The sequence below is a fragment of the Hyla sarda genome, chromosome 3 (genome assembly GCF_029499605.1).
Source record: "Hyla sarda isolate aHylSar1 chromosome 3, aHylSar1.hap1, whole genome shotgun sequence".
Lineage (NCBI taxonomy): Eukaryota > Metazoa > Chordata > Amphibia > Anura > Hylidae > Hyla > Hyla sarda.
In genome coordinates, this window is record NC_079191.1 from 274,214,885 (window position 1) to 274,232,001 (window position 17,117).

At 45.3% G+C, this 17,117-nt stretch overlaps 1 protein-coding gene across 4 annotated transcripts in view; it reads right to left on the bottom strand.

Moving 5' to 3' along the window:
- REPS1 (RALBP1 associated Eps domain containing 1) overlaps positions 1-16,909 on the bottom strand; it is a 117,385-nt gene extending 100,476 nt beyond the window's left edge. Inside the window, exon 1 of one of the 4 annotated variants that reach the window (XM_056566680.1) lies at positions 16,041-16,909. In XM_056566680.1, the coding sequence (XP_056422655.1) occupies positions 16,041-16,193 (153 nt within the window). In that variant the 5' untranslated portion in view covers positions 16,194-16,909. The remainder of the gene's footprint in view (positions 1-16,040) is intronic. The other 3 variants (XM_056566682.1, XM_056566679.1, XM_056566681.1) reach the window with 3 other exon arrangements.
- Positions 16,910-17,117: the final 208 nt, after the last annotated feature.

A 17,117-nucleotide genomic window follows, 5' to 3' on the forward strand; every position in this document is an offset into this window, starting at 1 on the left:
CCTTACCCTATGAGTAACTAATTGGAACATTAGGCATCTATGATCAGACAGCAGCTCAACATACAATTTAGGATATTTTCTTTGCATAAGGTTTGCTGACCTAAGCATCCAACATATACTTCTGACAGATACTACTGTATAGACACACAGTGGCTTCCGCTGCCTATAGGTTCCCATGATAAAGAGACCTATCACTAGGGATGAGCGAATTCTGACTAATACAAATTTCAGGAAAAATTTGATTAGAAACAAAATGTGAGTCTCGGTGCAAATCGCTTCATTAAACTCCATTTAGTGCGGTCCAGGCTCCAGGGCATCTAAAATGGCGTATCCACATGTGAGGACATGGGGCAAGGAATCCTGGAAAGGCGGGATGACCCTGAATCACATACAGCCCATCACATCCAGTAACTCCTGTGATGTCACTGCCCTATATAATTTGCAGCCATATTGCGGCCAGTCACTTCAGCCTTTCATTGCAGAGATAGATAGGGACAGACAGCGCTGTGTGTTTGCCAGAAAAACTTTTTCCCCAGCAGCGATTCACCTCCTAATCACATCAGCATTCTAATACAGAGAGGGACAGAGCAGTGTGTTGCACAGAACAGCAGCGATTCAGCTCAAGCACAAATCCTGCCTAGAAGCACTGATAGGGAAGGGAGTGAGAAAGTGCAATTTTGGGTGTAGTACACAGCGACTCTGTGCTGCAGCACTGGTGTGTACTGCTGGTGTTGTACACAAATACTATTTTTAAGCATACTGGAGAGCATTGTCCTCCCCTCATAAGTGTATACCACATAAGTACATCTAGGTGGTGTACCATTTTGTTCCTGTTAAAGTCTTAAGGGCCTAGTTCCTGTGAAAGCCCAGCCAAAAGTACACACCTGCTGCTGTTCTAGACAAATACTGTTTTAAGCGCAGTGAAACGTATTGTACTTCCCTCATATACGCACTAAGTATGTCAGGCAGAGAAGTGCCAGGACGTGCACAGAGGAGTGGCAGAGGCCTAAATTCATCAGGCGCAGACAGAGGTCGCAGCAGACTTGGGGCAAGTGGCAGCAGGAGTCACAGTGAGAGGCCTGATCTCCTGGTATCAGCTAGCGGTAGTGTCTCGACCAGCAACCCATCTGCTGTCATTGACTGGTTAACTCTATCATCCACTTCATCACAAGTGACATCTGACACCCCTAGTAAACAGTCGGTGGGTTCCTCAGACAAAACCATCAGTTAGAAAGGCCCGGGAGCAGTCCCTGTCCTCAAATTGCCTCGGTCCTATGCTGTTCCCACCCCCATAGAAGTATCCTATGCTGTCGGTTCAGCTCCACTTTTTAATCAGGATGATCTACTAGAGGACAGTCAGCAGCTACTGCCCAGCCAAGAAATGAAGGAGAAATCCCCCGCTTCCTTCGCTAGGCGGGCAAGTAGTGATGAGGGGAGTGGCATGAGAGGTGGTGTTGGGAGTCTTCAGGCTCCTGAAGCAGACACTGTTGAGGAACCTGAGGAGGACATCAGTGACGTGCTGACACAACTCAACGATGAAGCCGATCACACTTGGGAGCCAGGTGAAGAAGGGGCTTCATCATGAGAAAAAGAGGGTGGCAGGTTGCCCATGAGGCAGCAGTTGAGCCAGCAAGGTGGTAACATGGTTGGGAGTCAGCATGGTGGCAGCAGAGGGAAGTCTGGAGCCAAATGTGCCTGGGGTAGATCACCAGCCTACCCGTCCTGGAGGTAGTGGAACAGGGGTCCCTGGAGTCGGCGGCAGTAGCAGTCAGCCAGTGCAAAAAGTTTGGGGGAAAATCAGCTACTCTGCGGTGTGGCAGTTTTTCCAAGTATCCAGAGGATGTTAACATGGCCATATGCAATTTTTAAAAAAAATCTTTAAAGGGGTACTCCGGTGGGAAACTTATTTATTTATTTATTTTTTTTTATTAACTGGTGCCAGAAAGTTAAACAGATTAGTAAATTTCTTCTGTTAAAAAAAAAATCTTAATCCTTTCAGTACTTATTAGCTGCTGACTACTACAGAGGAAATTCGTTTCTCAACACAGTGCTCTCTGCTGACATCATGACCACGGTGCTCTCTGCTGACACCTCTGTCCATGTTAAAAAACTGTGCAGAGTAGGAGAAAATCCCCATAGAAAACATATGCTGCTCTGGACAGTTCCTAAAATGGACAGAGATGTTAGCAGAGAGCACTGTGGTCATGATGTCAGCAGAGAGCACTGTGTTCCAAAAAGAAAAGAATTTCCTCTGTAGTATTCAGCAGCTAATAAGTACTGGAAGGATTAAGATTTTTTTTTAACTCCTTGGGGACGGAGCCCATTATAACCCTAAGGACGGGAGCATTTTTTGCAATTCTGACCACTGTCACTTTAAGCATTAATAACTCTGGGATGCTTTTACTTTTCATTCTGATTCCAAGATTGTATTTTCGTGACATGTTCTACTTTATGTTAGTGGTAAATTTTTGTCGATACTTGCATCGTTTCTTGGTGAAAAATTCCAAAATTTGATGAAAAAACTGAAAATTTTTCATTTTTCTAACTTTGAAGCTCTCTGCTTATAAGGTAAATAAACATTCTAAATAAATTATATATTGATTCACATATACAACATGTCTACTTTATGTTTCCATCATTAAATTGCCATGTTTTTACTTTTGGAAAACATCAGAGGGCTTAAAAGTCCAGAAGCAATTTACCAATTTTTCACAAAATTTTCAAAATCTGAATTTTTTAGGGGCCAGTTCAGTTTTGAAGTGGATTTGAACGGCTTTCTTTTTAGAAATACCCCATAAATTACCCCATTATAAAAACTGCACCCCTCAAAGTATTCAAAATGACATTCAGAAAGTTTGTTAACCCTTCAGGTGTTTCACAGGAATAGCAGCAAAGTGAAGGAGAAAATTCAAAATCTTAATTTTTTACACTCGCATGTTCTTGTAGACCCAGTTTTTGAAGGGGTAAAAGGAGAAAAAGCCCCCCAAAATTTGTAACCCAATTTCTCTCAAGTATGGAAATACCTCATATGTGTATGTCATGTGTTCGGCGGGCACAGTAGAGGGCTCAGAAGGGAAGGAGCGACAATGGGATTTTGGAGAGTGAATTTTGCTGAAATGGTTTTTGGGGGGCATGTTGCATTTAGGAAGTCCCTATGGTGCCAGAACAGCAAAAAAAAAAAAAAAAAAAAAAAAAAAAAAACACATGGCATACTATTTTGGAAACTACACCCCTCCAGGCACGTAACAAGGGGTCCGGTGAGCCTTAACACCCCACAGGTGTTAGACGACTTTTCGTTATATTCGGATGTGTAAATGAAAAAAAAATTTTTTCACTAAAGTGCAGGTTTTTTCCCCAAATTTACCATTTCTACAAAGGGTAATGGGAGAAAAATCCCCCCAAACTTTGTAACGCAATTTCTCCCGAGTATGTGGCCCTAAACTGTTGCCTTGAAATACAACAGGGCTCTGAAGTGAGAGAGCGCCATGCGCATTTAAGGCTTGAATAAGGAATTTGCAGTAGGGGTGGACCCGGTTACAAGGATGGGGCTTGTCTCCACCAAAACCCTACAGCAGTGTCTCCCACAGGGTGCCTCCAGCTGTTGCAAGACTCCCAGCCTGCCAGGACAGTCTATGGCTGTCCAGCAACACTGGGAGTTGTGGTTTTGCTACAGCTGGAGGCGCCGTTTAGGAAACACTGCCGTATGAAACTTTTTTCATTTTTATTGGGGGGGGGGGGGGGGGGGCGACGTGTAAGGGGGTGTATATGTAGTGTTTTACTTTTTATTATTTGTTAGTGTAGCGTAATGTTTTTAGGGTACATTCACACAGGCAGGGGTTCCTTGAAGGAAACCCACTGTAAACCCGCCCGTGTGAATGTACCCTGTACCCCAAACCTTCAGCTGTGGCAAAATGACAACTCCCCGAATGCACTGACAGACTGTACATGCTGGGAGTTGTAGTTTTACAACAGCTGTAGGCACACTGGTGGGGAACCACTGAGTTAGAAAACAGACTAGCTCAGTGATTCCAACCCATGTGCCTCCAGCTGTTGCAAGACTACAACCCCCAGCATGTACAGTCTGTCAGTGCACTCTGGGAGTTGTAGTTTTGCAACAGCTGGAGGCACACGGGTTGGAATCACTGAGTTAGGAAACAGACTCTAGCTCAGCGTTTCCCAACCAGTGTGCCTACAGCTGTTGCAAAACTACAATTCCCAGCACGGCCAGACAATCAGGGATGCTGGGCGTGTAGTTCTGCAATATCTGGCCCTTCAGATGTTGCAGAACTACAACTCCCAGCATGCCTGGACAGTCTGGGCATGCTAGGAGTTGTAGTTATGCAACAACTGGGGGAAGAACAGTGGCCTCCAAACTGTAACCCTCCAGATGTTGCAAAACTACAACTCCAAGCATGCCCAGACTGTCCAGGCATGCTGGGAGTTGTAGTTCTGCAACATCTGAAGGGCCAGATATTGCAGAACTACACGCCCAGCATCCCTGACTGTCTGGGCATGCTGTGAGTTGTAGTTTTGCAACATCTGGAGGACCACAGTTTAGAGACCACTACACAGTGGTCTCCAAACTGTGACCCTCCAGATGTTGCAAAACTACAACTGCCAGCATGCCCAGACAGCCTTTGGCTGTGTGGGCATGCTGGGAGTTGTAGTTTTGCAGCTTTTAGAAGGCCACAGTGAAGATCACTTATCGCGATCTTCACTGCAGCCTTCTCAGCCGCACTTTCCGGCCGCCGCTTGTTCCTGCTGCCGCCGATGCCGGTCTGGGTAAGGCGGGCCATGTCCCCCCCCTCGCCGCCAGTGTTTCCCCCGCTCTGTACAGACTTCGATCGGTGCGCAGAGCGGGGGGAAATGAACTCTAACCCCCCCCCGCCCCTCTCCTGCCATTGGTGGTCAGCCTGACCGACCAATGGCAGGGGATTGGAGGGGGTGGCAACATTGCCACCTCGCTCCTATGCTTTAGGCTGGTCGGAGCTGTCTCTAACAGCTCCGATCTGTCTTATTTTCCGGGAGATAGGGTCACCAGTGACCCGATTTGCCCAGATCGCGGCAAATCGCAGGTCTGAATTGACCTGCGATTTGCTGCGATCGCCGCTATGGGGGGGGTCTCAGGACCCCCCCTAGAAATTGCCACGGGATGCCTGCTGATAGATATCAGCAGGCATCCCGGTCCGATTACCGCCCGGCGAGCGGCAGTGATCGGAAATATGGAGGGCGTATGGATACGCCCTCCGTCCTTAAGTGACGGGACGCGAGGGCGTATGCATACGCCCTTCGTCCCCAAGGAGTTAATCAAAGTAATTTACTAACCTGTTTAACTTTCTGGCACTAGTCGATTTAAAAAAATAATTAAATAAAGTTTTCCACCGGAGTAACCCTTTAATCTTTCAAATTGTAAGGCCCTTTGGAGTGGTCAGACTGCCGCCACCTCCAGGCTGTGTCATTCTGTCACCATATGGTCTACTCGTTGCTGCCACCTCCAGGCTTGGTCATTCTACCACATTTTGGTCTCCTCATGCTGGTGCCACCTCCAGGCTGTGTCATTGTGCCAGCATATGGTCTCCTTATGCTGTTGGCACCTTAAACATTTAAAATTTTCATGTATCTAAAATCTTAAATTTAACAAAATATCTTTAATCTTTTCTATTGTGAGGCCCTATGGACTCGTCAGGCTGCTGCCACCTCCAGGCTGTCATTGTGCCACCATGTGACTCCCTGTTAGATTGGGTTTTGTGGTCATACAGTAATAGTTCAAAGTAAACTCCGAGACATTAAACTTGGGAATCTAATATAAATCTTAAGTAAAAAAAAAAAAAAAAATCTATGTAATCTTTTCATGACTTAGGCCCTATGGTCGTCATATTACCTGTGGAATTACCACAAGAATACAATGAAACAGGGTGGAGAGGTAACAATGAACCATAACTGATTAAATGAAACATTCGCACTTTCACAGTCAGGCAGGGGCTGGAACAGGTGGTATCTCGCCTGGCGGAGGACTGCCAGCTAGATGCTCAACAGAATGAGTACTCAATTTAAATAAATTCAAATTAAATAAAAATTACATTAAAAAAAATCTCTTTGTCTTCATTGTGCCGCTCTGCGATTCTAATAGCCACGCCTCTGATCTGCATGTCATATTGAATAACAGTATTATTTCACTAACCCAGCACACACCCTATGCGTATGACAGCAATGCAAAGTGTTCTAAACCCCAATTGAGGCTCTCTGTAGCCCAGAAATAGCTGTTTTTAATAGCGATTTGCCCCCCAAAAATTTGGACCAAACCAAATTTTGGGGGAAATTCGGCGAATCGGACGAATTGAATTTTTCTAAAATTTACTTATCTCTACATATCACACTATTTCTAATGGACGCCTCTGTGTATGGAAGAGTGGTACGCTAGCATATTCCATATAGAACAAAATGTTTTGTCAGCTCAAGAGAGGCCTGAAACTGGAAAACCCCTTCATATATTGAACAGTTTAGAGGACACAAAAATGTAGCTTTCATCACAAATATAAAAAGGAAATGAAGGAGAGTGGATTGTTTTAGTGTTTACATGTCCTAGCCCACATGTGAGGGAACATTCCTAAAAATGGCAGTTTCAAAAATAGCAGAAAATCAGATAACCCTGCAGACTACTCATGTTTAGGTGGGTAACAATCGGTAGGAAAATCTAGAGTTTATCCACCAATACAGTAATTGTGTAAGATGGAAGGTATAATTTGCACATATATGTATATGTTTTATTTACATGTGTATGCCAACAGAAAAATATAAAGTTTTGGTTGTTGGAAGGAGAAGATGACAAAACTAAGAAAATCGCTTGGTTATTTAAGAGGTGAAAGCAGCGATAACTTCTCAGATTCAAGTAAAACAGCAGAGTTCATCAGCTCACTCCTAGATGCCAGATATCCATGCCCGGATCGATGTGACCCAACACCAGCAGCAATATGTAAAGGAAAGATGAATCCAGCACAGAATTTGTGCAATCCACTTCTTTATTAACAAATCAAATATCAAATAATGATCTGTCTCCAAAGATTGTGTAACTTACATGATTACAAATTGTAAGTTGATCATTTTGAGGTCAGGTAACAGCTAGGTGAAGGGGCGATGGTACCTATTCTCAGGAATGTCACAGTCATTATCAACATATATGTCCTCACCTTGTCCAGTAGTGAATCAGTAGCTGGGCCCTGCATACAGTCATTTTTTATATGCAGAACCCCTACTGTATATGTCATCTTAAGATTAACCTTTCCAAGGAGCTTTTGGAAAGGTTTTTACAAGAAAGCACTATGGGGAGATTTATCAAAACCTGTCCAGAGGAAAAGTTGCTGAGTTGCCAATAGCGACCAGATTGCTTCTTTCGCTTTTGAAAAGGCCTCTGAGAAAAAAAAGCTGATTGGTTGCTATGGGCAACTCAGCAACATTTCCTCTGGACAGGTTTTGATAAATCTCCCCCTATATTTTGTAATTACGTTGAGTGGCCAAAAATAAATAAAACTACATAAGAACGTGTGGCTTTCACTCTGACTGCCTGTTAGCCAGCATCCTGGAGTCATCTCTAAAGCTGCAGATGTCCCTGGTATCTACTATTTAGGGAATCTGCCAATTTAGAACCTATAACTGACAACTTGAATGTGCAGCTGTGCATCTTCAGCCTGCCCTGTCGACTTCACTGGACACTTGGATGTAATGTTTAGTTCCTTAGTAAGATACATGGAACAGCCTGATTTCTGAAAATTAGTCTGATGTGTTTTCTTGGGAAAGCTTTACGGCTATACCCAGAATTTACCTGAAAGAATTATGGTTATTTAAACAATTAAAATATTTTTTGACATAACACACACACACACACACACACACACACACACACACACACACACAGAGTGCTGAGTCTCTCATTGATCTCTAGATAAGGCTGGGTGAAGCGTGCTGCTGTGTGCTTTACCCCCCTGCTCGGTGCTCAGTCTGATAGCAGGAGCCAGGCTCCATAGACATACAAGTCTCTTGCAATTAGACTAAGCGCCAAGCTACTGCGTACTTTACCTGGCTAATCTGGAGCTCTGAGGGTCTCACTACTGAGACTATAAGCGATATAAGAATGAAGACACGTCTGCATGACAAGTCAAAAGTCTTTATAAATGATATTAGAGCTTTAAGGGTACATGCACACTGAGTATTTCTGGTAGAACTTTCTAACAAAATTTTACTGAAATAGATGCAGATTTGCAGTGGATTTGGCCTCCCATTGTTCAATGAGAAGAATCTGATCAGGGATTGATGTCCATTTTTCCAAGTGTATTTTAAACCCATGTATGAAAATGTGTAAAAATGTCCTTTGTGAGCAAATTTCCCATTGACATTAATGGGAGTCATATCCAACTCAATGTACACAGAGTGAACATACACTTATAAGCATTAGTTCACCTCTATTATATAAAAAGTGTACACATACCAAGAGATATCTTAGAGACTTAACTGTAAGGCCATGTTCAGATGTCAGATTTTCCTTGCAGGATTCCGCATTGGAAACCGGCACGGAAATTCCACTACAGCAGAGTGCCGTTGAATTCAATGGGATTCTGTTGCACTGTGAACACTATAACCTGGTTGCATAAGTGTGCACACCCTTTCATAACTGGGGATGTGGCTGCGGGCAGAATTAACCAATCACATTCATACTCATGTTAAACAGAACTCATCTGTTATCATTTAAAGTGACACTGAATAATCAAAGTTTAGCTGTTCTAGTAGGATTTTCCAGACATTTGCTTAGTTGCATCTCAAGGCATAATCCACGGACCACAGAGAGCTTCCAAAGCATCAGAGAGATTTTATTGTTTAAAGATATTAGTCAGGAGAAGGGTACAAAATAATTTTTCAATGCATCAGATATACCATGGAACACAGTTAAGATGGTCAACAAGCAGTGGGAATATGGCACAATAGACAATGAGACATTACCAAGAACTGGACAGCCCTCCAAATTTGAAGAGAAGACAAACTGGTCAGGGAGGGCTTCTAAGAGGCCTACTGCACCATTAAAAGGGGTTCTCCGGTGCTTACACATCTTATCTCCTATCCAAAGTATAGGGGATAAGATGCCTGATTACTGAAGTCCCGCCGGTGGGGACCCCCGTGATCATGCACGCGGCACCCCGTTTGTAATCAGTCCCTGCAGTGTGTTCACTCCAGGTCTGATTACGGGCGACCACCGAGCCGGCGGCGTGTGACGTCACGCTCCGTCCCTCAATGCAAGCCTACGGGAGGGGGCGTGATAGCTATCACTCCCCCTCCCGTAGGCTTGCATTGAGGGGCAGAGCGTGACGTCACACGGGGGGGGCGGAAGCGTGACGTCACACGCCGCCGAGCGAACATGCTCCGGGGACTGATTACAAACGGAGTGCCGCGTGCATGATCACGGGTGTTCCCCAGCGGCGGGACTCCCGCGATCAGGCATCTTACCCCCTATCCTTTGGATAGGGGATAAGATGTGTTAGCACCGGAGAACCCCTTTAAAGGAAACAGGAGTTTCTGGAAAATACTGACTGTGCGCTAACATCATCCGTATTACTTATATAAATGGGCTATGATGGAAGGAGGAACGCCTTCGCTAAGGGTGCTTTCACACTTTAAAAATGCACCTGTTATTAATAACGGCCGATATTTGTTGACGGGCGATAGTAACGGGAGAATTAGTGCATGCAGTGATTTTGTACCAGCGATTTTGTACCAGCCGTATAACTACCAATTTCCCCTCTTTTTATAACCGGCATTCATAACGGGTGGATTTTTATAGTGTGAAAGCACCCTTAGAAAGAAAACATCCTAGTCCAGATGAAGTTTGCAAAAACAAGCAACAAATCACCCAAATGCATGTGGAAAAATGTGTTCTGGTCTGATAACATCAAGGTGGAACTTTCTGGCCAAAATTCCAGAAGGTATGTTTAGCGCAAAAACAAACACTGCACATCATACAAAGAACACCGTAACCACAATAAAGCATGGTGGTGGCAGTATCAAGCTTTGGGGCACTTACTCTTCAACCAGAGCCTTAGTTCATACGTCTGGAATTTCCATGTGGAATTCCGAATTGGACTTTTTCCTGCGAAATTCAAACGGAATGCATTGCCGTCTGAGACAATGCATGCCCATGCGGTCCTATATGACTAGTCCGAAAAAGCAGGCAATTATGGCACAAAACCTTCAGGAGTAGGGATCGACCGATTATTGGTTTGGCCGATATTATCGGCCAATATTCAAGATTTTGGACGTCATTGGTATCGGCAATTGCCTTGCCGATAATCCGATAATGCCCCGACCCCCGCACCTCCCCCCACACCGCACTGGCCAGAGACCGCCGCATCCCCAGTTTTATAATTACCTGTTCCCGTGGCCCACGTTACTTCTGGCTCCTGCGGCATCCTGCATTACACTGTGCGCTGCGCAATGACAAGTGATGTCCTCAAGGCGACGTCAGCGTAAGTGCGCACAGTGACAGCTCAGTGACAGCCCGGGAACAGGTAATTCTAAAACCGGGGAGGCAATGGGGCAGCGGCGGTGGTTGGACTAGGGACAGGCAGGGGGAGAGAAGCGGGCGGCGGTGGTCTCTTGCCAGAGGATAGGCGGGGGGGGGGGGGTAATAGCGGTTGGATGCAGGTCGTGGCGGCGGTCTCTGGCCCAGCAAAAGCCGATGCAGTTCATTGATTTAAAGCGCCCGCTTTAAATCATTGATCTGCAGCGGGGCCGGGGTGCTGAAATAGCCACTAACTTATACCGGAATATCGGTATAAGTTAGTGGCTATCGGCCTTAGAGTCCACAGATTATTGGTATCGGCCCTAAAAAAAAAAAATCAATATCGGTCGATCCCTATTCAGGAGTCCATTAAAAATCTGAAGAGGAAGTTCACCATTCAGCACAATAACACGAAGCACACATCGAAATCCACATAAGCATGGCTACACCGGAGTAAGATTAACATTTTGGAATGGCCCAGCCAAAGCCCACACCTTAATCCAGTTGAACATCTTTGGGATGAACTGAGAGGGCTGTGGACAGGAGAGGTACTCGCAATACAGATTTGGAAGGAAGAGGGGAGGGGGGAGAGAAAGGGACTCCTACCCAAAAAGACTAACTGCTGTAATAAAATCTAAATGGTTTAAAAGTATTAGTTTAAGGGTGTGTTTTTTTTTTCTTCCCCCCCCCCCCAAATACTACATGTACTAGGTCACATGAAGGGTCTGTTCACATATACAGTATCCTGCACATATTTGATGCGTAGGATTTTATGCTGCAGATTTCAATGTAAACTAAATGATTGAACACAATATGTGCAGGATACTGTATGTTCTGACATTTATCTTTGTCTCATTTTTTAATGCCACAATAACCTGGCATTTTAAGAGGGGTGTGTATGCTTTTTATATCCACTGTATTAGTGGACAATGCTGGCTCTACCAGCCTTATTATAAATTTGTTATAATGCATGTACAATGCCAGTCTGTTAATGGCTTAGCGCCTTACATACCGTGTGAGGAGGTCACAAGACATACCTATTAGGGGATGACAAACAACTAGGTCATGTTCACATGATTGTGTCAGAAATAAAATCTATTGCTGGTTATGAGGCTTTCCCTATGATTTCTGCCAGGACTTGGATGCATAATGCCTGTAGATAGGCCCAGTTAATGAGTCTGATATGTGTCCAGGCTAGCCAACATGGAAATTGTATGTTAAGAGACAGATAATACAGGTGCACCCGGTAGGTCACAACATGCACCACTCAGCACCACGACACAATCTGAGGATAAATGTACAGCCCAGAAACAATGACCAGTCAGACGTGAAGTTGTTCTCCACCAACATCCCCATCAGTTAAATCGTGGAAATGATATATATTTCTATGCAACTTTAATGCCTCAGCCACTTCTGAGACATTAAGAAGTCAAAAGACACTACTACTGGGAGAAAAGGTGACAGCACACATACGGCTAAGGTGAGAAAGGATTACCGTACTACATGGATTGACTACGGGAGCACTGGAGAGACACCTATTTTCGGTGGTCTCACACATGGGTGGGGGGGTTTAGGGGGCTGGAATATCACTAACTATGCAATAAAAAATGCAGAGGGTTAATCTCTAATCCCTCCCTAAATTTTTGTGAATTAACAGAAAAGTATCAGTTTTTTACATTATCCATGAAGAAATGAAGTACAGCCATTTCTCCTAGAGTGGATGTATAGAGCCTTATTTGTATGCATAGTGTTTAGTAGTAAGGGCCTTAGACAGGCCAGTTAATGCCCCATGTAAGAGACTCGGATCAGCTGACAGCATCAAGCAAATAAAAATCAAACTAATTGTTAATCCACATTGTTATGCTGCCTGAGTCCTCTAATAGCTGCTCCCAACTCCACCAGCCTTGACGTATCTCTCCCTCTTTGGGTACAGGAAGGGATCCATCCATCAAGGTTGGTGGGTGGGATGAGGAAACACAGCTAGGGACCACTTAGGGGATGGTTCAGGCAGCATGAAATGGATAACCTGTTCTCTTTGTATCAGGCACTGATCTGCCCTATAAAAGGAGCCTAACTATCCTACCTTATCTAGGCCTCCAGCAGTACTGCACAGCTGACATTATCTTGCTCACCCTTCTATGAGATCATCCTGTAATTTAACGTGGATAGTTACAAACTAGACGTAAATTAAAAATAATAAAAGGTATAACAAAGGCCTGATTTAAATAACATGTAGTCATATTCTGAAGATACATTTTTAAGCAACAGCCTAATGGCTGAAGATAAAAAATAAAAAGAAGTCAATATGAGGATGACATGTGACTAACGCACCGAGGATGTGTTAGGCCAGTCTCACATATCCTGGTTGCTGTGCAGCTTGTGTGCTGCCTCCCCCACCTCAGATCCAACAAGTTTCCCTTCTACCTCTCTTTCTACTGGAGCTAATCTAAGTTTTGGAGGGGAAAAAAAAGGAAACTGCTCACTGCCGTCAAAATGAGACATGGCCCTTGTGCAGCAATGGGAAACCCTTTCTCCTCAATCATTTCATGGAGGTCCCGTTCACAACTGCCTTCAGATTCTATATCTGCGTCACGTTATGCTTATTTACCAACAGACACCTCAGCAGAACCCAAAACATCTAAGAGGCCATTGGGCACTGAAGGTATTTGTTCAAAAACCCCAGACTGCACTGCGCTAGGTGAACCACAATGCAGATGTAAACCGAGCTTAAATGGTTAATGCCATCTATTCAACATGTCTCATTAAAGTCAATGCAAGTTATACCAGCTGTATAAAATCGCTTTTAAACAACCTCAGACGGAGGTCACAACAAGGATGGAGGGTGCTAACATCTTGTGTGACCCACATCTATCAGGAATTTATGGCATATACCGGGGAAATGGTGAGAATACCCCTTTAATACCTTTATACTCCAAACCTTGGCACAGTAGGCTTGTAGTCAAAAGTAGTCCATAGTAGTTGAAAAGTCCTATTCCAGGCACAAGATAAGAGGTCGGGTGATAACTAGGCCTGAAACAACTAATCAATAAAAATTGGTAACAATTTTCATTATATATTATTTGGTTGGTCGATAAGCTGGTCTGCCAATATGCACTGTACTTGCAGGCTGGCAGACCCCTTAATGACCCATGACGTTTTCTCATCATGGGGCCGTTCTGGAACAAGGAAGGGGGCTTAGAAATCGAGCCCCTCTATACCTGGCAGCTGTCTTCTAGCCAGCGCAGAGCAACCTTAGCTGTCTGCTATTAACCATTGATATTCTGTTAAACTTGACAGCAGCATCTAAATGGCCATTTAAAGTGTCATTAATGGTGAAGTGGTCTGGATCTACTGCCCGCAACAATGTCAAAGGCAGAAGATCAGTTATGGCAGCCCTAGGTCTATGCTATGGCAGGCTCTATCAATAGCGTGTAGTCTCATGGATTAATGCAGAGAAATCATACAGATACAAATCCCCTAGAGAGACTTAAGTATTAAATATATAAATAATGCTTTTAGAAATATAAACAAAATCCCTCCCATAAGAGTTTTAATCGCCATCCCTTTTCTAATTTTCCAAAATAAAATTTAAAAAAAATATATGTATGTGTGTGTGTGTGTAAAAACAAAAAAAAATTTCAAGTCTGTGTACAGAATGTTATTGATGCTGCAAGGAGCATAAGGTAAACAGAAAACAATAAAGTCGCGGTGCGGTGGGGGCGGTGCGGGGCATTATCGGCTCATTGGCAAGGTAATTGCCGATACCGATAATCGGTCGATCCCTAGTCTAAATGACCATATATTTTTTTTCCCAGTCAAATTGCTATTAAATCAACTGGTGACAAAGTTACACTGATGTGCAAACAGCTTCTGTATAAAGCTATATATACAAAAGCTATATATCAGTAGTCTCCAACTTGCGGACCTCCAGATGTCGCAAAACTACAACTCCCAGCATGCCCGGACAGCCAACGGCTGGTTGAAGACCACTGATATATATCATGTCTTCTAGTACATAGGCTGCTGTATGCTCTGAAGGAAGTCATGTAGTCTTTCCAGTCAGACATTATACTCCCTGCTGACTCTTAGTCTGACAGGAACTGTCCAGAGAAGGAGAGGTTTGCTACGGGGATTTGCTCATGCTCTGGAAAATTCCTGACATGAATAGAGGTGGCAGCAGAGAACACTGTGGGCAGACTGGAAAGACTACATGACTTCCTTGAGAGCATACCGCAGCTGATAAGTACTGGAAGGATTGAGTATTTCAAATAGAAGCAATTGGCAAATCAGCATAACTTGAAAATTATTCCTCCCCCCCCCCCCCCCCTCCCTCCCGTACCCCAGCCGGACCAGCGCTGAAATCCATTCACTTTAATGAGCCGACCGAAGTCAAACAGTGACTCCGGTCAACTCATTTTTGACCAGTATGCGGTTTCCTGACCGGACCTAAAACCATAGTATACTACAGTTTTAGGTCTGGTCACAAAACCGGATACGGTTTAAAAATGAGCCGACCAGAGTCCCCGTTTGACAGGTAGAGTACAGAACATGTAATACCTCCCTGTACTGTAGGAAGGTGCTACCAGACACCAGTCAGTGCATGCACTTCAGTTATACAGTGGTCCCTCAACATACAATGGTGATCCGTTCCAAATGAACCATCGTATGTTGAGGGATCCGTGCAATGTAAAGAATAGGAAGTTGTACTCACCTGTTACCGCCGCTCCGGACCGTCACTGCTGCCCTGGATGTCGCCCTCCATAGCTGTCTCCGCATCCCCGATGCTCCAGACGTCTGTTTCCCTGGGATCCTCGCTCTGTCGCCGCCATCACGTCACTACACACTCCTCTCCTATTGAATGACGGGACGGGATGCGCGGCGACGTGATGACGGAGAGCGCCGGCGATGCAGGGGACACCGAAAAGGACGCTCCGGAGCCCCGAGGACAGGTAAGTGATAGTCACCGCAGTACGCGGGGCATCGTAAACGGCTATCCAGTGGCAGTTGAAGTAGTCTGCGCTGCAGCATAGCCGTTTATGCGATGGCCCCGACATACAAAAGCAACATATGTTGATGCTGCCTTCAACATGCGATGGCCTCTGGCCATGTTGAAATTATCGTATGTCGGAGCCATCGTAGGTCGGGGGGGGGGGGGGTGTCACTGTGCAATTGTTTTACTAGTAAAATGCCCATTCTGATGATTCTGGTCAGTTCTTCCAGCCATTGACATGTTTCACAGATCTGGACTGTCTGTAGCATTGTATGTTGAGTTTGGTTTCAAGTTACAATGCTCCAGAAAAGACCATTGTATGTTGAAACTATTGTAAGTTGAGGCCATTGTAAGTTGAAGGATCACTGTAAATCTGCCCCATAGGAGGTTCCAAGACCAGGCCAAAAAGAAGTTCTATAAAACAAATTGTTCCCAAACACTGACACCAACCCCGAGTCGCCCTTTGGGGCCCATTCTCAGGAATCCCTCTAGGAGGGTCTGGATTACCTGTAAGGAGACCTCGCTGGGGAGCTGGGCAGCCCGGAATAGCTCCAGCACCCGGCCATTGGATGCCACCTTCTTGGTGCTGTCAGTGTCACAGTAGGCAAACAGGTCAGAGTAGTACTTCTGCTCAGCATCACTCAGGGACAGTCCTTCCATACTTCACTGCGGTGCCGTCACCAGTCTGGACACACTATGAGACATGGGGGGTGAAGTCCTCGGGCAGGGGGAGCAGGATGTGGCCGGGGAGGGCTGTCCGATCCACTCATGTGTCAGGGGAGCAGCAGGTGGGGAGCTGAAGTTCCCAGCAGCAGCAGGTACCGCCCCTCTGCATGCACTCTCTGATAACTTCCCTCAGCACATGGGGCTGCTCCCAGCGTCCGCCCCTACATGTCCCGGACGCGCTCCCGACAACTTCTCTCAGGAGCCCGGAAGGGGCCGGTGCACCACAGCAGCGCTCCGGTCACTGGGGCCGCCCACTGCCCGAGACCCGGCCGGATGCTCCGTAAGCCCAGTGCGTGCCAGCCACGACGCTCCGCCTCCCGGGCTTCTCCCGCTTGGCTCTCCGGGTGTTGCGCCCTGGAGTGACGTCGTCACATACACAAGTCCGAAACAGACGTGAACTAGAGAGCCGGATGTAGAGCACGGCACCCTTCACCCGCCGGGACTGACAGTTCTTGGGAGGAGCGACAGGGATAACAGCGCCCCTAGTGGTGGGGAGGGATATTAGAGGAGCGGGAGCGCGCACGTAGTTCACAGAGCGGCCGGTAAGGACGTGCTGATCAACATACGTCACCTGAGCGCCACCTGGCGGTACAAGAAGCTTTGGGACCTTGTAGATACAAGTTATTGCTTTACGTATGTCGTTTAGTTGTTATTACCTCATGCTGGCAGAATTGACTGTATGTGCCTGTTCATGTTTCCTCTTGTTTTTTTTTTTTTTCTTATAGCATCTGTATTTTTGGCAGCAATATAAAATAAACCCTTAATGGCTGAACAAAACAAAAAGCTCCACATAACAGGCGGGTTTTTGGCAGATTAGCTGTGGTTTTAAAACGTCATCCTCAGATATATATATATATA